This window comes from Charadrius vociferus, unplaced genomic scaffold, assembly GCF_000708025.1.
Source record: "Charadrius vociferus isolate BGI_N301 unplaced genomic scaffold, ASM70802v2 scaffold90, whole genome shotgun sequence".
Classification (NCBI taxonomy): domain Eukaryota; kingdom Metazoa; phylum Chordata; class Aves; order Charadriiformes; family Charadriidae; genus Charadrius; species Charadrius vociferus.
The window spans coordinates 9,528,882-9,552,912 of record NW_009647222.1 but is presented as its reverse complement, the minus strand read 5'-3'; the positions used below and the strand labels follow the sequence as shown (position 1 = coordinate 9,552,912).

At 38.7% G+C, this 24,031-nt stretch overlaps 1 protein-coding gene across 1 annotated transcript in view; it reads left to right on the top strand.

Moving 5' to 3' along the window:
• EFCAB6 (EF-hand calcium binding domain 6) overlaps window positions 1-24,031 on the top strand; it is a 130,806-nt gene that overhangs the window by 55,660 nt on the left and 51,115 nt on the right. The window contains 3 exon segments of the mRNA XM_009879780.1: window positions 5,414-5,584; window positions 6,047-6,108; window positions 18,650-18,821. Coding sequence (XP_009878082.1) covers window positions 5,414-5,584; window positions 6,047-6,108; window positions 18,650-18,821 — 405 coding nt within the window.

Here is a 24,031-nt window from a genome sequence, read left to right as displayed (position 1 = left end):
GTTGAGTCGCCAGGTATTTAAACAGAGTTATTTAAACGCCAAGTATTTAAACGACGGGTAGATGTGGTGCTTAGGGCCATGGTTTAGTGGTGGGTTTTGGTAGTGTTAGGTTGATGGTTGGACTTAATAACCCTAAAGGTCCCTTCCAACCTAAAAGTTTCTATGATTCTATATCCTGATTATGCAGGGTTCATCTCCAAACCTGGCTCTGCTTTCCTCCTGCTCAGGGCTGTCTCTAGGCTCAAGTGGATCTCCTCCTTTCATTGCCTACCACAGTCTATCATCAGGTGTGGTAGCTCCCAGAAGAGTTTATTTCCTTATTGGTGAAATGAAATGCAATACCTACTGGCTTTGACACTTAATGCAGAAGGAATATGATGAAAAATGTTCTGTCTCATGTGATCCACACAAATAAGTCTTCTTGGATGTTATATTTTCTTTTCACATTAGGGTCTGCTTAATAACAATTAGCAAATACTGTTCTCCTGCTCAGCTGCTGTATGTGATAGTTCAACAGAGCAGTGATCTCCCCAGTAAACTCATTATTAATGTCTAAACTTGTGTGAATTTGTAACATTCCTAAATATTTACATAATTGTGTGAGTGGGTTTTCTGCTATTATGAAAACCCATGTAAACCAAGTAAAGACATTTCTTGTGTTAGAGTTAACAAAAGTAAGTTTCTTGCTCTTGTTTTTCAGGAGATAGAAATAGATTTGAACTTGAATGTCTTCTGTTCCAGGACTGAAATACATTCATATTCTTATCTAAAAGTTTTTAATAGGTTCATGCAGCATGCTTCTGATTCTTCATCACATCACTGCCCAGCACACAAGCAACTGCCTGCTCCCTTTTTCTTCCAACTGATTTTTTTTTTCTGAATTGTTCTTGATGTGTTGGAGTCTAAAATGCTACTGGTCCCTGTTAATCCAAAACAAAATCCCAACCTAGTAGCAGTGCTTTCTAACATGCAAGCTAGAAATATAATGTTCCCTGTAAATGTTCTACAAATTTGACTTTAAAATGTTGAACCAGATTGATGTTTTATAAAAGGATGAGTGAAGCACTCTTTGATGTTCTTTTGTGAGTCTTGCAGTATTTGTGATTTACTTTAAACCCAGATCCTAGAAAAAAAAAGTTATACTGGTGTTTCAGCACCAAGGAATTAATAATAAAACGATGTGTCTAACCTCCTAGAATGTTTTCATAAAAGTTTCTCCCTATATTCTGAAACGCAGAAACAAAAAGGCATTAAAAATAATCTGAGGGGGCAATATTCAGTATAAATTAGCTGAGCTTTCTTTTTAAATTAAAAATTTTTATTACTATATATCCTCATTTTTATACATTCCATTATATTGAGTGCATTGATTGATAGTTCTTGTTCTTGATCACACATGGTGTCCCAGTCACCTAAAGCATTGACATTTGGGTCATTTGAAGATGCAACATCATAGTTCTTTCACAGTCATATTTTTGCATAGAATCATAGAATGGTTTAGGTTGGAAGGGACCTTGAAGATCATCTAGTTCCAACCCCCCCTGCCATGGACAGGGACACCTTCCACTAGAGCAGGTTGCCCAAAACACCATCCAACATGACCTTGAACACTTCCAGGGGTGGGACATCTACAACTTCTCTGGGCAACCTGTTCCAGTGTCCCACCACCCTCACTGTAATTATCCCGTGTTCTGTCACTCCACTCCCTGATAAAGAGTCCCTCCCCAGCTCTCCTGTAGGCCCCCTTTAGATACTGGAAGGTCACTATAACATATCCCCAGAGCCTTCTCTTCTCCAGGCGGAACAACTCGAACTCTCTCCTCTCCCGCAAATTTAGAAAATTAGAATTGCAGTATCAAGTTGTAATTTTTCATCTGCATTATTTCATTGCTTTTATTTTAGTCTCTTTTAAAAAGAGATTGTTCATCTCAGGACAAGGAATTCAAGTAATATTGGAAAGTCTCCTAACTCAAATTCTTACTCAAATGCAACAGATTCATAAGAGAAACTAAAATGTTTTCTGTCCTGCTCTGATACCTGGCATCAGGTAAACTTCAGAGTGTTCCCAGCAATGTAAAAGGTTTAAAGGAACATAAATAATGGTTTTAACCTTGTACAGAAGATACAAAATACTGTAAAAATACTACAGAACATGAATACCTATTTAGATTTACATGCTAAAGGAGACCAACTGGTTATGAATGACATTTAAATTAAAGATAGGCATTAATATGTGCAGGATAAGGCTACCCCTTAATCTGAGATACAGCGTTTTGGAAAAGAAGGGAGTGTGCATGCAAATACACTGCCTAGCAATGACTGTACATCCCCGTGGTCCCTGTGCACATGGGAGAAATTACAGACAAGGCAAATCTCTTTCGCTGAAGGGGTAAAATCGGTATGATAGGTGCAGTTAATGAGAATCGGAACTGTGCATTAATTATTATAAGTTCATACTATATAACAGGAACAGAGAGTGCTATCATGTATTTGTAAAAGGTTTATGTTTGCAGTTTATCATCTGACAGGTAGATTGTAATTTATGTGTGACACTGACAGTGTTGAGCCTACTGTCGTGTAATTCACTACAGTTTCAAAAGTAACTTCATCTGACTTTTTCTAGACTTTCTATTACCTTTCGTGTCTAGTTCTTTCCAACCTAAACCATTCTATGAGTTTTTGATAAAGAACTGTCTATCTGTGGCCCTCACGATGTAGAGAACTATGCTAAAATGCCTTTCTGTCAGTTTTGATGGAATGTCATGATATGTATGTCCCATGCACTGCATTGTGTGTTCATCCCTTTATAGTGGACAAGCTGGATTTTTTTATTACTTTGATTTGCTACATATTGCACTTCTTAAATTGTAGACTCTGTGTTTCTGAACTGAATGAGCAAATAATAGACTGAAAAAATTAAAGCTCTCAGTCTGCTTGACACAAGCAAACGGAGCACTGGGCATATCTTCAGAAGTAGTATTGGCATTTTTTATTAGATGGTTTTATATAGATGATATATCACAATTCCTTTCTAATATAATTATATAAAAAGTTCTTTTTAGTTCTGCAGTATTTTATCTATATACATGTATATATATGACCACAAAAAGAATTCACCTAGCAATTTATAAGAAAAGAAATCTGTTTCATACATTGCAATAGCTAATAATAATGCCTACAGCATTCAGGCCATGATTCAGTAAGGCACTTTACTGCATGATTTTAATTCATTTACTGAACCGGAGCATTACTGAATGAAATTGTTAACAAAGGCAGAGGTATTCAAGGTGGTGTAAAGACAGCCTGAAGAAAGAAATATTTAATCCCCAGCATCTAGACACTCCCACAGTGAAAGAAATACATGTGAGAACACTTTATATTTATACATAACATTATGGTTTTTTTGTTGGAATAGACCAGTATATCCCCAGTCATATCACTGACGCTGACTTAGATAACGATCTGGGTAATAAAATTAAATCCTTTTGAATAAATAAAATTAAACTTGCAAGGTAGCCAAATAAGCAAATGCAATATGCTTAATAAATGATGTAGTATATCTTAACTTTGCTGTATTATCTAAGATTTGAACAAAATTTAATTTATTTTTATTATAACAGATATTTCATCTTCATGGGTAAGACCTAGGCATTCTGCACAATTGTTTCTTGTGAAGTACAAGCTATCTCTGTAGCTTCAGTACCAGATTCCCTAACTTATTTACTGGGGGAGGTAGGTATATTATCAGGTTTTGCTTCCATATGATTTAATGCAGTGACAACAGTCTCTAAAGAAAATTCAAATACTAGATAGTAGTTTCACAAGACCATTATCTTTTGATTGCAAAACTTTAAAGTATTTCCCAGACCAACTGATGAAGTAAATAATTGCTCATCCTCTGTATTATTACTGCCACCCTGGATCTCTGTGGGGGACTAAAGGGAAACAGAATTTTCTTAGGGTGAATTTTATGAACAGAAAGATATTTGTCTAGTGCTTCGCCAAGAAAACTGAATCACTGAAGGAACTATTTACTCTTAATTTTTCTGTTATTGTTCCAAAGCCTTTATTCCACACTTTCTTCTTCTTTCCCCCATTATCTTTCCTCAGGTTTCTTTAGAGAAAATAAAGAAACAAATAAAAAAAGAGTAGAAGTTCAGGAACAAATTTAAAATTATAAAATGAAACAGACAGTCATAGAAAAGAGTTGGTATAAACCCATATTTAAAACTCTCCTACATAAATTATGGATATTACTTGCCATGGGAACTGAGAGAAAAACTATGCCTTAAGTGTAGTCAAATAAAAATATCCTGATTCTGTTGCATGAACATATCCATTGCCTGTTACCTTACAGTCCAAATGAGTATCCATTGGCATGACAATGTGACTGGGCATCAAGTCCTGGATAAAGATTCTCCCTGAGAGCTGATTCACCCTCAGTAGCCAGGTCAAGAATGCCAATAGACACAGCCTAGCAGCATAGCTGATTTAAAGGATGCATACTAAGATGCAAAGGAAGCAAGAGAAAAGAAAGAGGAAGTCCAATGACAGTAGGTCTCAAATGTTTTGGTTTAACACACCGCTGTCAACAGTCAGAATTTCCCAAGTCTCACAATGTACTTATAATTGCATCTTAAACTGAAATATCTGTAGTGATCCAAGTGTTTGCATTTATTCTGGGCTTATGGACCATCATGGCTGTGGACCACGTCTGAAGACTACAGCCCTTGAAAAAGCTGTGCTCAAACACAAAATGTTTAGTTGAGTTATTGGTTGTTGTTCTGAAGTTAAACATGATGAAAATCCTACCACAGGTGAGCACTGATAAATGTGGGCTCAGGTGCTATGAATATGCTGAGAGCTATATTAGGATTTAAAACCAGACATCACTTGATGGACTTTTGCATGGACTTAAGGCAATGGTTGGGGTACATGGTAACAGCAACGTAGACTCAACTTGACTCAACCGAGTCAAGTCCACTCAGACCCAGCAACTATTCAGTCAGACACGGCTTTGCATGACATTGATTTCAGTCCAGGTAAGGAACAAAATGCAGCTGATAAACTGGCCTGAATGTGAGCTAGTCTGTGCAATGCAGGTTTACGTATCCACTCACTTGTGGCAGAGTTTACCATCAAATTGAGTAATCTATCCCAAGGTAATGGAAAGGTTATTGTAGTTTCATTCCCATAGTTTTAGCCTTCCATCCAGTAAATATAGCAGTTGTACGTTCACTGGGAACTGGAGTAAAAGTACTAGATTCAGTATATGCAGACTATTGAAACAGCTACAGAGCTCTCAGTTATTATAGGTCAGGATGATCTAGCAGCGTAGAATGGCACATTGGAATCAGCATTGCTTTAGTAAATGTTCGCTCTTTTTTATGCATGCTTTCTTCTTTTGTTTTAGAAACGAGACGGAAAGATCAAAAGAAATGACCTTCGTCACGTTTTATGTCACTCGGTATTTCAAATGAAAGATAAAGACTTCCAGGAGTTAATTGAGATAATTGATCCCGAACAGACTGGGTACCTTGACGATCATGAATTTTTAGACTTGTTTGAAGAAAAAGAATCAGTAGTAAGTGTTTACTTTTAATTCTCTAATCATAACCTCTTTTATGGCAAAACGCTGGATTGTGTTTTGCTAAAATGTTATGCTCTGCACACAGTTTTTATCTAAGTTAGGAGGTTCACATTCTTTCCAGCAATGGAATAATCATAATCAGCACTTCTAGACTCTTCTTTTTGAAGCACCAATTGGAAAGCACTCTCACAGTTACTGGAGGTTTTTGAAAACTCCAGCAGAATCACTACCTCACACATTTGTGTACAGCAGAGGGGGAACAGCAGTAGTACTTCTTATCTTTCAGTTGTCAGATCTGTTTTGCTGATTTTTGTTGTTTCTTGTTTTATCTATTATTCTTTATAATATACATTGGTTCAAAATATATGCTATATACTACATAGACATTGCATATTTTCCTGGGGGCAGCTTTGGCACCTTCTGAATTTGCAGTTGTCTTATAATGTTTTCCTTTAGAACCATTCACCAAAGGTCCAAAAAGGTTATATCCTGAAACCCACAGTCAATATTTCTGTGCAGTATGTCCATTTCCTTTGAAAGAAGTAAGTCAATACTTTTTTGCTTACCAAATTATTCTAAGAAATAACCTAAGCTGCAGTTTGCAAATCTACTTCCTAATGTTAAGAAGCTATTTATAATTTTTCATAATTCTCAATGTCAAATGTCTTTTAGGTTTGCATTAGTATGTCAATTGACTAACTCCATATTTAACTTTGTCTTAGGTAGTCTGGATAGTGTTTCTGAGAGGTATCAAAGGAGTGCAGTAGTGACAAGAGAGATACTAGACATACAAAAAGAAGGTCCCATTGAACAGCTCTGAATGGTGTGCATTGCTTTGAAATGCTTTGATGTTAGGAGCTGAAACAGGCTGCTTTCCACTCTGATGGCTCCAACAATAGCAACATTTGATGCAGCAGCTCAAGTCCCTTCCAGCTGGTTTTGAGTAGAATAATGGTCTGGCTGAAATTCTGGGGCAAACTTTAATAGTTGTAAAATTAGCATGCTGGGGAAAATGCAAATGCTAACAGTGCCTACATGCGCAACTGATGGGCACATTAAGTTGGATTTACAAATTAAGCTGGTTAGGCTCATATTAGAGATGTACACAGGTAATTGCCCATTTTTGTCTTTTAAAATAAGCATCCCAAATGAAGTAGATGCTAGCATGAGGGAAGGCAGGTAAAGGAAATGTTAAACATCATAGAACATTGTCACCTTAGGATGAAATACCACCAGGGATGACACAATAGCCACACATGACTTTGGTGGCTGTGGTTTCATACTTGGAGAGCAATTCTGCCCTGAGGAGTAGGTCTGTTCTGGACTCTGTGTCTGGGTTTGTACCCAGATCTGGATGAAAAGCAGCTGCTAGGAAGCCTGAGTGCCTGGGAATTCTTTTGTTTTGCTTCCTGAGTGGTGAAGCCAGCTCCATCAGTGTGCCTCATTCTGTAGAAAAGACGTATTACAGGTTGTAGAAATGAGAGAGGACAACTTTTTCAAGAAATCTCTTCGTTTTTATAATTTCTCAGAAATTATTTCGTCAGAGAAACCTTAAAAGCATCAACGGGCAGAACCAGAACCTAGAACCAATCTAGGCCCCCAGCCAGCTAAGACAAGCTAAGGGGCATCTCTATCTCCTTCCTTTCACCTGAAATTTTGCACAGTACAGTGCTTGGTCAGATGTGCAATTGTGCTGAGATTTTCTGTCAAAAGCTGATCCTGTGTTTGTTTCTTCTCAGAACCTTCTGGTTTTAATGTACTCAATTTACAAGTGAAAAACACTTTTATTTTAACTGCTAGTGCTACAGACAGATCCTAAAGCGGGTTCAGTAAGCCAAATTTTGTCGTTATTTTCCCTTGTGCAAGCCCATTGTCTTCAAATTATGCCCTGAGTAAGCTGAGTGCCACTTGCAATTCATTCGGTCCTAGCGGATTTAGCTTTACAGGACTGAGGGGAGAAACAACAGTAAAAGCTCTGCGGTGTTATCAGTCAGTAGATATGCCTCTTCAGACACTTGAAGAAGCAGATCTATGAAGTGAGGTTTATACTTTCTTGCAGACACTTTTCAGCCACTTTTCAGAATAAACATTTTCAAAGGTGAATTTTGGGCCTGATGTTGCATCATGCTTTGAAATTAGTACAGTAAAATTGTTTTAGTTGAGCATAACTTTGTTTTAAATTAGATGGTTCACAAATAGCTTAATGGAACAAGCCAAATAAAGAAACCTGCTCTTCTTGTTCTAGCTTGTAATACCATAAGTGATAACATAGTTCATTTTCAGTAAGTGTTGGTCTTCCAATATTAGATTTGTCATTTTAACACATTTTTTCATGTGGCAATGCTATTATAGTTTAACCTCAGGGACACTTTTTTTTCCCCTTCTTTAATTATTAATTCATTCGATTGTTAGGTGGAGGAGATAGTTTCAGACAAAATCACAGAAAATTGGAAAGATTTTCATAAGGCTTTGCAGTCCTATGATCCTAAGTGTACTGGCACTATTAACAGAAGTCATCTAAGAAAAGAAGTCCTACAGCTGTGTTGTTCCTCTTTGTCAGATCAACAGTTTGCGAAGTAAGTTGATGATGTGTGAGTTTTAACAGATTTAATGTAATTTCTTTTCTTGCTGTATCTTTCTTCCTGTCTTTTAATATGACAGCTATAGCTGGAGGCATTAAGTATTTTGGGTTGCCTTAAGCATATAGAAAAGAAAAGGTCAGTGGAAGAGATACCCCATTCCTCAAGTGATCAGCTTGTAAATCCCTTATTTATTTTCATAACAATTCCATGTTGGAAACTCTTGCGATTTTGACATTATTGCAGCATTTTAAAGGTGAGACAAGCCTTTTCTACAAAGGAACAACTGATATGCTGGAGATCCAAGACATTATCAAACATTATTTAGTATTTCCAAACACAATGTAATACAAAATTAATTAAATTATTGTTATGTCTTTCCTCAGCAGACTTTTTGTAAAGAACAAGGAATTGAAATTTAATACTGTCAACATGAAATCTCATTTTCAATACGAGCAAGCTCCCCAAAGTGGGTAGTCAAAAGAGCTACAAGCATGGGGATCATGGGGTCAAAATATCTACATCCAAAGAAGAGGGAATTGTATTAGGCATTTTATTGTAATAACATTTCAGTCAGGTTATAATCGGGTCTAATCTACTCTCTCAGGAGCTCTAGTTTTCTCTGCTTACAGCCAGTGACTTTCAGAAAGATGTGGAATTCTTTCCTACCTTTGAAAACATAATAGGAAAATCAAAGAAACCAGTTCCAGTCTGACCCTTACAACCCAGTGTCCTGCTGATCATTGTGTGTGAGGAGCAAACACAACAGCATCAATAGGAAGTGGCTTTTGGAAAATAATCTTTGATCCTGAAATATGAATGAGCATGAGCTTGATCAGTAAAACCAATTCTACTGTATGCATTTCCCTTTCTATAAATGTCTAAGAGAAAACTTTGGGCGCTATGCATTGGGTTCATAAAAGTCATGTTCACAGCACAGTGTGTTATAACTATATGCTTTCGTCATCTGTCAGTTTTATAGCTCTGTGTTTTGTAGTATATAATCAGTGGTCATTGATCATGAACAAGTAATTATCCTTTGAATTACCTGAGACTCAGCAGTTATGCAATTTTCTAAATAATGTTTCTACCATTATTTGTGTCAATGAGAGATCTGTACTATAAGAAAAGTCAGAAATTACAGCCACTTTGAATTGGAAAGTGGTCTTTACTTGAAATTCTAAACATTCCCTCTAAGAAAATAATATAGAGTAAAGCAGTGAGAGGCAATCTGTTAAGGTTTAATTCATTCATCATTGTGGTCAATGGCTCTTTTGCTTTTATTTTAAAAGGATTCAAGATAAATCTTGTGAGATCAGTCTAGCAAAACGCTGAGCACTGAGGTTGTGTTCTATCAAAGCACAGGAAGAAGTGGGTATAATAATGGTAGGATTTCTGTTATGGTGAACATTGAGCGCATTTGTGTATTTGCATTATTGAACTGTGGCATTGTTGAAAAGCGCAGGTATCTGTGTTTAGCAAAGTGAGATGCACAATACCATAGATGGGATGAGTTTGGAATCTTTATATAGGAATAGCATATAAAATATGCATCTAAAAGATAAGGTTTGGTTTCCATTGTCAAAGACATTCAGGCACATATAGTCTTGTGTTGGTCGTGTTCAGTCCATGAAAACAGGGTCCCATTCACACCATATTGTTAATTCTTCTGTAGGAAACATTTCTAAAGGCACCTGTTCTTAGCAGTATCATTTGTCAGGGTCATGTTCTAGAGAGTTGATGACCACACTGAAGAAGAAATGTAATTCTTATAACAAGATGAAGAGAGAACTTATACTCAACAACACAATAGATGGCATACTTGATTGGAGAAGTATTTGGGTTTAGGATAAATGAGTAACAATATAGCTAATTAAGTTAAAGTGGCTCATCCACAGGTGAGGAGATATTTTGAAAAATCTCCTTTGTAGTAATCTACTTTTAGGGTTGTCATTCTATGATTTAGCCTGACTCCTTAAAAATATGTTTTGACTTGCATCTTTTTACCAATCTATATTTCTTTGTTTCAAGTGTGGCATTAATTTTTATGTTAAATCTTATTTAAGACTGTCCTAGGAAAATGTTGTGGATTATGCAGAGAGACAGTGGATGGCACTGTTCATTCACTGCTCTAAAGTGGTAAGAAACGCCAGGTTTAAAAATGCTCTATTTTAAAATAATAAGCCAAAAAAAAAAAAAAAAAAGTAATTGACTTCTCTAAATGCATACACACTGGGCTTAAGACTATCACATCTGTGCTGGGAATGTCATAACCAGATTGGGGATTTAGCATGGGTGCTTTAAGGGATGCAGAAGTTTTCAGTAAAAGGTGATGAAGTGACTGAATTACATTCTGAATTCCAGTGGTTCAGCTACATCAGTCTTATTTATTTGAAATGATACTTCTGCTTTGGGGGGCTTCTACTATAATTGGACTTTTGCATTGATGTGACTCATCCTGAGGCACTTGAGGACAATACTGCTATCGCTGCAGCAGAATAGCTGGCATGCTTGTCCCAGATGGCTTCCTGTGAGATGACATTCAGACTGGGGAAAAGAGGGAACAATTTTTAAGGGCATTTGGAAGCCTTTTATGGATTACACTCACAAAGCAGATGTTGCTCTGTAGTGTTCACAGCCATTTTCTGTGTGAAGGCTACACTTGTTTTAGCTGAGCAGGGCTTCAGAAAGACTAGAAAATGGAGACTCTTTCCCCTCCCTCTCACCCCCCTGACACTTTCTCCCCTGCAGTGTATATGGTGTGGATTAGATTTCTCAAAAGAAATGAAAGCTTTGATTTCTTTTTTCTTCTTTTTCTTTTTCTCCAAAAGGAAGGCATTGAGGCACTTGATATGTTAAGTTACAAGTGTTTTTTACCACAGGTATTTTTTTAGTGTCATTCTAAATATAACAAGGCACTTGGGATAAGTGGAGTGGGGAGAATGCCATGTGTCCTCAGCACAAGGACAGGAGCCTTCTGCTTTCATCCAGGAATACCCCAAAGTTTTATGAACATGAATGAAATCCTGGAAGCAGCAACGCAGTGATGACAAGGGCTCTGATTCATAAGCTCTGCTAATTTATACGGGAGTGATTTAAGAGGGTAATTTAACAGGCCCAGGGAACTACCAACTCAACCTCTTCGCTGAGTTACCTTCAGAATAATAGAAGGCGCTGAACAAACACTGTGTCTGCTCCTGGGCTGCTAAGGTTCACATCCAGGAGTATTAACTTGGGCCACTAGTGATTTCATTTTATGTTCATATGCCAGGCAGCAAGTTAAGGTAAACAAGGGCTTTCATTCATGATTTCTGACAGATTTAGTTGTGCCGTGGCTGTGATCTTTGCTCCTTCTTCCACCAATGCAGGTGAATTTGACATGTCAGTGTTGAGTAAGCCAAGTTTCTTCCAAGTGTCTACCATATAATTCAAACATTAATTGTGCAGGTTATTCACAAAGGGTAACTGAAGATACGGGAGGCTTGTGTCCTTAGGTTCCTTCTAGAGTCAATGGAGTTCTTCCAGGTAATGATGCAGTGTTTAAGTTAGGTTCCTGCTTTCTCTGTAGGCTACAGAAGGAGCCTGGGAAGGCTAGTTTCCAGTGCCTAAGGATAGCTTTTGGAATAATGCCCTTAACTGTATACGGTAAGGAAATATATTACTTTGATTGTCTTTGCCTTAAGACGTTTGTATTATGCATTGTTCTCAACCTCCCAAATTATTTTAAATTCTTATTTTATCCAGGTTATGCTATAAATACAAGGATAACTCTTCTGATGGAATCTTTTGAAAGATGCTTTTGGATAACTTAAAAGTTGCTGTTCTTTTGGGTGACTTAAATGGTATCAGCTCACATATATCAAAGGAAAAACAACAAAGAGAAGAAAAAAGGCAAACAGAGCTTTCAAAAAGGTACTGTTATTACAGACAATTTTCTATTTAATATAAAGAAAAAAAATATGTATAGAAAGGAGACTTTCAGATAGACTGAGACTACATGCTGTTTTTCTAATGGTAAGTACTGTCCTGGGCTGATCTCTCATTTTGTAGAGATATATTCAGAACTGTACAACACTCAAAGCATTGCATCAGGAGAGCAAACACACATGGATCATTCATCAAAGACTCTAGGATTGAGGTAAAAATGGTTGAGCTCATGTTACAAGGTCCACAAGGATTATATCTCACCGCATCATTCAAAAATTGGGGTTTTGCCCTCTAGATGATGTCTGAAGAGTAAGCTTGTGATCCTCTGTAGAATCAGTGCAGCTCATTATTCAGGAACTGGATTTGAACATTCTCATGCCGTAGGTACAGCCTCCAACTGAACCAGCATCATTGATATTGGCACCCAAGTTACCAAGGTGTATGACCTATTGTTTCTCCTCACTTCTTACTTTTGCATATATGTAAATGCCTGCGTAATCTGGAGGAGAAACAACAAACTTTCCCTTGTAATGGGATGAGTTTCTCTTAAAAATATTTTTGTTCTTCTGTCCGCACGATAATCTACATGTATGGTCTTACTTGGGACACATGTATTTCCTTTCACTTGAACACAGATAATGCTTTACTCAAATATTTTCGTGGAAGCATCTTCCCTCATTGTTAGACTGGTATTCCATAAAACAGAATGGCATATGCAAAGCTCACATTTCTGTCAGGAGCTCTCAAGACAGGAGTATGCCTTGTCTTGCCCCATATTCTCCTCAGACTTCTTTGTTTCCTCTTAAATGATCTGACCTTTTTGTGTTTTTTAAGACCTCATCTGAATCCCCTTCAGAGCAGCTCTAGGGATTGCCTGGTCTGCGCATTCACATGTCAGAACTGACAGCTTATTCCTATGGCTCAAAAAGCCCCTTTCGGTTGTCTCTGTTCTGTTGTCTCAGAGCCTTGCCACAGGATCTCCACAAACTTTTCAAAGGAGGCCAAATGTTGCAGGGACACCAAACATGGGTATAAAGGCCTCTGAGCTCTGAGCCTGAATACCAATTTCAGTGCCACTCTTAATGCAACCTTCAGCAATGTTCTCACAAAATGGTTTGTAGGCCCACCAGGACCTTCATGTTTCTGTCATGAACATAGAGGAATTGGCAGTGGATATTTGGCATTTGAATCAGCAATATGAGGTTTCAAATGCCTGCCAAAGGGCCCTGCCAAAGGACAGCTTGCACTCGCTAGAATTCACTGATACTCTTTGCCAAGCTCTGCTGTCAAAGGGCAAAGCAGAGGAGGAGCATGCTATCCATCTTCTGAAGGCACTGGGACATCCTTCACTCTCTCCCAGCAAAGTCTTGGGATGATACAAGCCTTCTGGGATATTTTTTAAAAGACCACAATCTTTACCTTCTTGCCAAGGTGACTGCTGGCTATGAGGCCTTTGAACTGCTTTATACAGTGTGGTCAGTCACTAGCTATTGGGTGGATGTCAACTGTTTGGAAGTGTTACCCAACTACCTGCCAGCTGTTCATGTGAGACAAGTTCTCAGGCACGTGGCTTGAATCTTTTTACTATGCTCAGGCCAGCACAGGAGTGAGTCAATCCCTTGTACAGAAAGCTGGGACCAGGCTGCAAACATACCAAGTCTGACCTTTTATTTATGGCATTGACCAGAACTGTTGGTTTAGGCATTCTGACGAGTTTAAAACAGAACCTTTGGATGTTTGCTTCCTGAATTTGTCAGTGTCTCAGAGCTATGTCAGGTGAATTGCTCCATCTGTAAGTATAAGCAGTGGTTTACATCTTCCCTTCAGTTCCTCTTGCCCCAGTGACATTCTGTGGTGGCAAAGTCAATTCTGCTACCAATACCTTCTAAGCCTCCTACCCTGGAGTTCAAGGCTCCTGTCCCTCCTCCTGAAATTGCTAAAATGAAACTTCAGTACACTTACAGATCCTAATGTTATCTCTTTCCTTGTTATGTGATGGGTGCTGTGTGGGTCTCATTTCCAAAATTATGTCTGCTCCTCTCTTTAGTGAGAATTCGTGACCAGTAAGAGGAAAGAAATATTACCCGAAGTCTCTAGGATAGCAAGTCTGGCCTCTGTCTTATTGAAGTGGTGATTTTGGACCAATGGTCTGCAATGGGTTGAATCTTGATATTTCCACATCTTTCCACCTCTGAGGTCTTTAAAAGGTTGGGGTGGTTAAGCTGTCCCTACCTGTGAAAGATCCTGTTCCACGATGGCCTTCATCTTAATCCTCAGGACTTTTAGCAGACTGCCTCTGTCTCTGAAATTCTTTCCTAATTTGCTTTTGCGAGACACCAGGAAATATATAAAACCTTATGGTTGGCTCCTTCTATGTAACATTTTTTGGGAGCAGGTGTTCCTGCAGATGCATTTCAAGATTGTCCCCAAAGCAGAATATGAGCTGTACTTCAATCAAGAAATCAACCTGTTTGTTTTCTGCAAGCTGAGTTTGTTCCTCCTGTTCTTGAGGTCAAAAGAGCTTTCTTTTTGTATTGATAAGAACAGATCTTTCAGAGATTCCCCAAGGTTGTTTTTACTGAGGTCCAATGCCATTTCTACCAATAGACTGTCAAAGCCAAGAGCTGGCAAGATAAAAAAAATGCAAAAGACTCACCAACATGGAATACAGTTGTGTCAGTAGGAACAGTACACTAAAGTCGAGATAAATCAGTGGCCTCACTAATAAATATCTCTATCCCTAACTTCTGCTGAGCCACCATGGAGCTCTATCCGTATCTTCTGCAAGCACTCTGGCACCCAGAACTGGTGTGTTAGAGTAGATGGTTAGGTTAGGTTTGTCAGGCCTGAATGAAGAAGTTTGAGACCCAACCCCAGTGAGATGGGAATGTGCTGGGAGTAGGGTTTGGTGTCTCACACAGTTGGTAAATGTACTTGTGGCTTATTACTTGAAGATAGAAAAAGAACGTACTTCTCACTGAGTACTTCAAGCTAGCAGCTGGGCAAGAGACAGTAGGTGGCTAGCCCAGAGAAGAACATATGTTGATTCCTTGGCTAGCTGCTAACAAATGGAAAAGATAATGTCCCTGCATTCCCAACTAGGGGAATGAAGAGTATCTCTCCTTTTCATGACTGCCAGTTTCACGAAACTTGTAACCGCTGCAGCTGAAGACCCCTACCTGTCTCAAGTTTGACTGAAATTGGCAGATGGACTCCAAATTTAGGGGAAAGGCTGACAGATGTGGATGAAAAGGCTGATTGCATTATTCTTATTTCCCTAGGAAATCAAGGTAAAAGTGGTGCTGGTTGGAGGGGAGTATAATTTAAAATATAAGCTTGCCTGAAATCAGGGTAGATCTCAAGGATCCCTAGTGGCTCTTGTGTCTCTTAACAGGCTTTGAACTCTTTGTGACTCTGTAATTACTGCCTGAAAGCAGGAATAGATTTCTTAGAAATATGTCAGTAACTCTCCAGTTCTTCTCCTTCCCTCTTTTTAAAGCTAGGTAGTGTGTTTGCTTTTCTGCATAAATTTGGGAGACAATTTTAGCCAGTTCTTTAAGAACCAATATGAATACATAGCAATATTCTGTAATTTGTTCTTTCCTTATGTTATTAGTATTCATTGTTCAAGCAGCCCACTTATATTTGACTCTTCATCGAAGACTGATTCAAAAAGAGGCTTTAAGTGCTTCATCCCCTTAATGCAATCTGTTGGTAGTTTTCTTTCTCGGTTGAATAGAAAGCCAAATATTTTCTCGATCCTTCTTATATTACTGAAGCATTCATAGAGTAAGTTCTCATTATTCTTGATATTTTTGATGTTGAATCTCACATTGTGTTTTGGCCTTTCAGATTTTGGTTGTATATACTCATGCTTCTCTTATACTGTGATGGCCTTTTGCACTGATGCACTGCCAGCTCTCCTTAAGTTATTTTCCCTTTAGACCCATTTCCCATGAGACTTTAGTTCCTGGAGAAGGTAGAAATCCACTTTTTTTCACTATTCTCCTGCCTTCCTTTTGCAAGTGTCATAAACTCTGTCATTCCATCATCATTCCTGCCTAAGCTGTATTTCACCTTTTCAAGCATTTTCTCTGTGCTAATTAGGATAAAATTTAGAAAGACTTTCCCTTCACTGGATTTTGCAACATCAACAGGATGTCACTGACACATACTGATAATCTGCTGGACAGCCTGTGTTCTGCTGTAATCATTACCCAACAAAGTACAACCAGCTCTTTTACCCTGGGTGATTTTGCCTCTTTTTTTTTTTTTTCTCAGAAAAAATATCTCACAATCTCCAAGATCTTCAAACCCAAATCCCGTTTTCCCTATTGGTGATGTGTAGCAGGCATCCTACAATTGTAGCATTCATATTCTCATAGGTTTTTACCTGTAGAACTCTAAATAAGGTTTAGTTTACTGAACTGTAAGATTCCACCATCTTCCAAGGACCATAAGGACTTCCAGGTCCTCCTCTTTATACCACGTTTCTTATATTCAGGTACTGACAAACAGCATGCTTGATTCATTCTGTCTGTTTTTGTCTATTCTGTGGCCCTGTAATGGATAACCCTATTCCAAGTAGTTTTAGGTCCTCAGCCAGGCAGCTGTGGTTAATAGCTTCCTGTGAGCTTGTATGTCAGCACCTTTCTTCATCCTAGTCTGAGGCTTCCCTAGTCTTGAGGGTTATAAAGCTAGTAGATAAAGAGAGCTTTTTGTGAATAAGCCCCTGACAGGTAAGATGGTCTTTTCCTGCAAATAATAATTAATTTATTTCCAGGACACATCTGGCCTTTGTCTCTGTCTTGAACTTCAATAAAGAGGAAGGGTATAAAGGACATTTGAGTTTGCATTCATGACCTGTCCTGTAATTACTTTTTAATTTTCTCAGGGTCATTCATGGTAAAGCCTATGTTGATAGGCAGGAGAATATAATAATCAGTGGGATGGGGAGGGTAAATTTGGTAATGTTTTGGCAACCTCTTGCGTTCAGGCAAGATAGCAGATATCTCAGAAGACCGGGTGCCCTCAGCAGATGAGTCCATCTGAGATCCTCAGGAGGGAGTCACCACTCACTGTCATCTTTTGATCCTTTTTGGCAGCTTAGAGTTAATCTTCTGTGTGCTGCTCAGATCAAAGTAAAACTTTGCATATTTTTAGAATAAGAGTTAGAATGTTAAGATTATCTCCAAGTTTAGAGAATACTATAAAACACACTTAATAAATCTATAAAATAAGACTGCTGAATATTTCTGCATTTTGCTTATATGGAAATACATCCTCTAAAATTTAACAAAAATAATTGTTCTAACTTTCCTTTTCATGGGTTATCATAAATCCATAATGGATGTAAAATAGGTACAAGTGGGACCCATTAAATACTCTTAAATTTAATTTTTTTTTCTGCCTTTAAAAGTTATTAAATATTTAATTGTTATTTATTTTAATGGCTTATTGATGAAAGCTGTGGTATTTCAGCAAGAAGAGTATATAGTCCATATCTATGGACTTTCTTATAGGGCCTGAGAAATAAGGGTATTCTGGCCATTTTTGCAAAGGGAAATAGCATGGAAGTGATTTACTTATCCAGGAAGAGAGAAAACATTATAAGAGATCTTTTTTTCCTTTTAAAATCAATAGAAAGACTTTCATTAGCTTCTTTCATGTTAGCTTAGCCATCTCATGTTAACTGAGAAGGTATTAAAGGATAAAGGTGGCTCCTTAGCTGATGTAGAAACTTGAGCTCATTGGAAACTAAGCCTGTGATTTGGAGGTCCAGAATATCCATTTGCCAAAGAAATACTTCAGAGAAGTATCAGCCAATTTTTGTTTTGGTTTTCTTTTCTTTTCTTTTCTTTTCTTTTCTTTTCTTTTCTTTTCTTTTCTTTTCTTTTCTTTTCTTTTCTTTTCTTTTCTTTTCTTTTCTTTTCTTTTCTTTTCTTTTCTTTTCTTTTCTTTTCTTTTCTTTTCTTTTCTTTTCTTTTCTTTTCTTTTCTTTTCTTTTCTTTTCTTTTCTTTTCTTTTCTTTTCTTTTCTTTTCTTTTCTTTTCTTTTCTTTTCTTTTCTTTTCTTTTCTTTTCTTTTCTTTTCTTTTCTTTTCTTTTCTTTTCTTTTCTTTTCTTTTCTTTTCTTTTCTTTTCTTTTCTTTTCTTTTCTTTTCTTTTCTTTTCTTTTCTTTTCTTTTCTTTTCTTTTCTTTTCTTTTCTTTTCTTTTCTTTTCTTTTCTTTTCTTTTCTTTTCTTTTCTTTTCTTTTCTTTTCTTTTCTTTTCTTTTCTTTTCTTTTCTTTTCTTTCCTCTCCCTCTCCCTCTCCCTCTCCCTTTCCTTCTTTTCAGCAAGATATACATAAGAAGTGTTTGCACAATATAGGCCTTCAAACCAATGTGTGTTCTAACTTGATCAACTTATAATTTTGTTTTGCATCAAAGAAGCTTCTTCCATGTCTATGTCTTGTTTGTCATTAAAGCAGTCTTGTTCATTATTGCTGAATCAAATGTTTGAAACTACAAAAAATAAGCAATTTGTCTTCATGCACAATCTTTCAATTTTAGAATCAAGCAGATTGAAGATCAAGCTAACAAATACGCCCAGAATAGAACTGTTGATGAAGTAATTAAAAGGCTGAAGGACAGAGTGATACAACAGGCAGCAACTGCTAAAGACAGCTTTTTTGCCTACAACAAGCAATCACATGGGAAAATTAATAAAGCTGGCTTGCAGAAGGTAGGAAAAATGTTAGCTATTTTTCTCTCTCCTGTACTTTTCCCAGAAAGATACTTATTGTCTTAGTAATGTGCCTGCTCACACAGCTGGAGTTAAATCATCCAGGACTGTTTCAGTCACCGATGAGCTAAACAGGTCTCATGCGGGTTATTGTATGAGAAAGGATCTCAGTTTCTCACTAAAGACATATAATTGTCATCCTGTAGCAGCACTACACCTTGAAAGCTTCAACTCTTCTCAGTTGTCAAAAAGAACATGTATGAATTGGGACTGGCAAGACACAGTTGGGACTTGGAGGTCTAGTATCAGCCAACAACACACCTCTTAATGCAAAGTGGGTGGGTATACCTTAAAGAATCACCTAAACCTTAACGTTAAGCCCTCTTTGCAACTCCCCAGTGGAGCTAGATATAGTTAGGTGAAGAATAAGATTCTTAGCAGGTACAGTATGAAACTTTAGGCAGAATGACCAAAGCTAATTTTATATCATCTTTCAGATTTCTGAGCCTCAGACTCCTCTGAACCACTCTTGGAGTGCAGTGTGGCTTGTAATCACACTGGGACTAGGGGGCACCCCCTGGGGTCCCCGACTCTCTTCCTTGCTCACTCTTGCTCTACTTTCAAAGAAGCCTGCAGTCATTGTGTCAGGGAAACCTCCTCTGGATGTCTAGTAGCATTTCAGGGCATAGACTGGTCCCCAACAGGAGAGGAGGACCTTTCTGTGGCTTTAAATATAAATTCAGCTGATTTAATCATGTTGCATTTTTCCAGTACAATTATTTGATATTGGGTGGCTTTTGACACTGGGTTAGCTGATCTGGGTACAGCTTCTCAGTGCTGAGAGGATCCACAATAACACGAATGTATTGGAATGGTATAGTTTTCACTTTGTCCTCGTTTGAGGACCAATTTTCTGTTCAGTAACTTCACTTTTTAGCTAAGCCTCTTCTAACTACTGAAATTAACAGCATATTGTGCAGACAATGTTTGCTCTCAGAGTGATAGGACCTATTTTATAGTTGATGCCCAGGCATGGTATGGAGAGAAGCTCTTGCTTATACTTATTGCTGTAACACCCAAGGGCAGCTAAGCTTGCTGTTTGCCCCATTGGAGGGTCAGAAGTGGAAAAACACAGAGGGGTTGCACCTCTGCGGAGGAGGGTACAGGACAGGTGATCCAAAACTGACCAACAGGGTATTCCTCCCCATCTGCCTCATGCTCAGTATAAAAGATGAGGGATTAAAGGGTCAGCCCTCTCTTTCTTCAGTGGTCGGCATCCAAGGAGGACTCTGTCTGATCGTCTGCCTTTGATCCCAATCCTGAATCCAGATCTGGAATCCAGTTCCTGTCCGTCACTGAGTCCAGCCTGGGACTGCCCCAGTGCCAGCTGGTGTCATGATTGTCATCTTAGGAGCTTGATACAGTCTTGTATATATTTCATTATTTCCTTTTTATTTTATTATTAACGTTTCATTAAAGTAGTTTAGCTCCTTCTAAACTCTTAAGTCTCTTTCTCTCCTGCCTCTCTTTGGGGAGAGGTAGGGGAGAGCATCTGTCGTTCTGCCTGAGTGGCCAATCCACCCCAAACCATGACACACTTGCCAAGACTTTCAATTGAATTTTGTAGGTGTCTTTTTTGAGGTAGGGTTTTCTGTGGTGTTCCCAGGACCCATCACATCCTTGATCGCTTATCTGACTCCATGTTGTGCTTTGGACAGACTTGTGAGGTCATGGATTTGGGATTGTAGCTGCGATGCTGATGGCACCCAACTGTACATTTCTTTCTTTTCACATTTCAAAGAAAAGTGCTTTGCTGAAAGTTGAGACCGGGCAGGAAAAGAGATATGATGGCAGTAATACTTCCCTAGTCTACCTAGATTTAAACAAGAGCTGTTGCTGAATAGTGTTACAACAGTAATGCATACTCTGCCCTTTATCCGGGTGCTGACGTAAGGTAAGAGTCAGCAAGGGTCAAACCAGAACTGTGTCTTTGAAAATGGCCTGCATAGTCCCTTGAGAAAGTTTGTCCCAATCTGTTTTTATTCTGATTCAGTAATAAACATCATCTTCCCATCCATGTACCATGGACTGTACATGTTTTCACCAGCTACTGTTGCAGGGCAAAGGTACTGACTTCAAGGGTCTGATGGAGCTGTTGCCTTCCTTTCTCCCGTTCTCGACAGACACAAGGTATGTGCTCCATATCATATGACAGGACGAAGGCTGTTACTATAGAGCCTTCTCCTGTGAACACTGCCGCTGTATTCAGCCGCACATCTTCTTACCCTCAGGCGGATATCTTTCTGCAATTGCGTGCAGGAATTGAAACTGCTTTGAAATGAAGGGGAAGGAAAGAGGGAGGAAAAAACACATTAAAAAATTTCCATTTTTTCTTAATATTTTGTAGTTAATAATGCACTTATTAAGAATGTGTTAAGCTGCAACCCTTCCCCCCACATAGATCTGGCATCTGTGGCACGTACTTTTGGGACACTGGACTTGTTTGCTGTGACTTACACTACAATGTGATACCTAAGAGGCTTATATGTTGCCTGCAGCTAATGCAGTAACTTTGTTACTGTAAGGCAGAACATGCTCATTCTACCTGCTGCTTTCTCTTCTGCGATGTCTGTCTGTGTACAACTCACATCTAAGATATTTGTATATCACCAGAAGCTACTGAACAGTTAGTCTTTGTGATGTCATTGTTCTTTTATTACACTATAGATGATGCATTTCTCAAGTTTTGGCAATGCACAAGGGATAAAAATTTGTCATGTACCTGCAGCCAGGTGTATGCATCACTGCACTGCGATGTTCTTGGACCCTGCAAGCTCAGCAGAGTCCAGCTGGGTGGAACACTGCCCAGGAACTCTGCCCTGCTGATGATGACTATAATCATTCAAAAGGGGCATGTTTCCTTGCAATAGTCCTGTTCTGCCCTGCCTTGTGCTTAGTGAAATAAACCTACCCTGGAATGAATGAGGGTGAGAGCTCTGTGTGAATAAGGGTGATTAAAAGGGATTCCTTGTCAGAACTGAAGCAACAGACTAGCTTATGTCTCTGGGAATTGCCTGGGCATGTGTGTCTTCAGGTGAAATGCAAACTGAAACCAATTCTCCATCATTTGTGGTCTTTAAAGATCTCTGCACCTTTTGCAAAAGAAAGGGTTTTTTCACCTCATTGTCTAGGTAGAATGCCAACTGGGAGTTTTCATATTCCTCCTGCTTTAATTTCCCTGACACTTCTACACTGATGTTCATCAACCCCTGCCCTGAATTGTGTGAGAGCACAGCTGCTTTTCATCCCAGAGCTCATGGAGTTTCAGTGGTAGATAAAGAACATCTAGAAATATGTGTCTAGCACCACTGTAGACATTGTGGGCAATCTCCCCTGGCCTCCAGCTGCTGCTTCAGAAGGATGTAGGACTCCCTGTATCACATCTGCCAGCTGCATATAGATGTTTGGGATACAGCAGGTTATCACAAATGGTGTAGACAATATGACACGTCCCAGGTGAATTTAGGTGGGTAGGCTCTGAGACATTTTGGGGCGCCACTGAAGTTAAAGTGATCTGCAGTGGCACACTGTTCTTTGACTGGATCCTGACTCTGTAGCTGGGCAGGTGTGCCAACACCATTGCCCACTTTAATGTCAAGTTTGAAACTGCTAGCACAGTTTCTAGGGCAGCCAGGCAACTAGTGTACAGCTGGGCAGAGTTGCTTGTGCTCAGAGGTGGAACAGGTTACTCAAACAGAAAAAGCGTAGTGTGGTAGTGGGAAACATAAAAGCATACTTGTTTTCTGGCTTGTTATTCCAGGCCGAGCCATAAAAGTGGGCAAAAGTTGTCTGTCCAACTTGGAAGTGTATAAGCTCTGTTTATTTGTATGACATTATGTTACAGTGCCATTAAAGGATTGGGCAGAATGCACCCTTATATTTCTCTGAAGGGTAATGGATCTTGGTATGCCTGAATAACCCAGAACAGCAGGCATAAAATCACCAGTTAATGTCTGTAGAGTTATACCAACACTGCCAGTTCTGTGGTTTTCTTAAGAGCTTACAGCATAAGCACACCTTTTCTCTGCTTGCCTGTGGAGTACCAAAGGTGTAAGGAAGGTTAGTGAAGTGGGGTGCCGAACTCCACCTCCTTTACTGAAGAGTAACGTAGTACCTCTGGCTTCACTGGCCTGGTTCTCTTAGGAATTGGGCAAGTAGGCACAGATCCTGCCTTTGCACCTTCAGACTTGTCTGATTTTTAATATAGTTCAAAATCAGGAAGATGGCAGCTGAAGCTCTGGGGTAACATCCACAATTTGTATGTGTGCCTTCCCTTTTGTGAAAGATTACGGTATCTCCTCTCTGTAAGGTTGTCATCAATCCTCTTCCTTTAAACAAGACTTAGAAACTATGCCTTTTGTGAGCCATTCAGCACAGGACAATGACCCAGTCTTACAATTTAATATGACTTAATCTTGCATGCAGTTTTGGCAGAGTTTTATCACTTTTTTTTTCTCTAGATGAAAGTGCTAATAGTTGAGGCTGTAGTCACCAACATTACCATTGTGACTGATTCTCTCCAGCTTTGATTGGATTTGTGCGGCCAGATTTCCTTATCGCTAGTATTAAGCATTTGATCTGATGGTAAATACTTGTTCAACTGCACATAAAATGTGCTTGCTTATCCAAAAGCTTTACATTCACAGAAAGGAATGATAATTTGCTAATTATTCTCACTTTTTTAACACTCCTTCTGCTGTTCAGCTATTTAATGAATTTTTTTCTTTTAATCTGTACAATTAACTAAAATATAATGGCAAGAGTAATCACTGCAGGAACACTTGGAAAGTCAGGACAGAGCTGTTTCAGGATAGTTATAAAGGAATACACCCATAGCAGGAGTTACAGAGCAGCTAAAGGATATGAAAGGTTTAGGAGAAAGCCCTCAGCCTTCCAAGGGGCTGCAGGGGCTGCAACTACAACTTTTCAGGGAAACAGGAGGTGGGAAACGGAGAAGAAAACCAGGGATCCCTCTACAGTCAACTGCCAGGTTGCTGGGCACGATGGGAGTCTGCTGCCACTCCAGACTGCTGTACCTCTTAGATGGAGACCGAGAGGTAGAGAGTCCTCAAAAAATAAAGAGGAGGGGACATGGGAGGGATGTAGGAAGATCAGAAAGTTTCTTGCCAAAATAGATGACCTAAAATCTG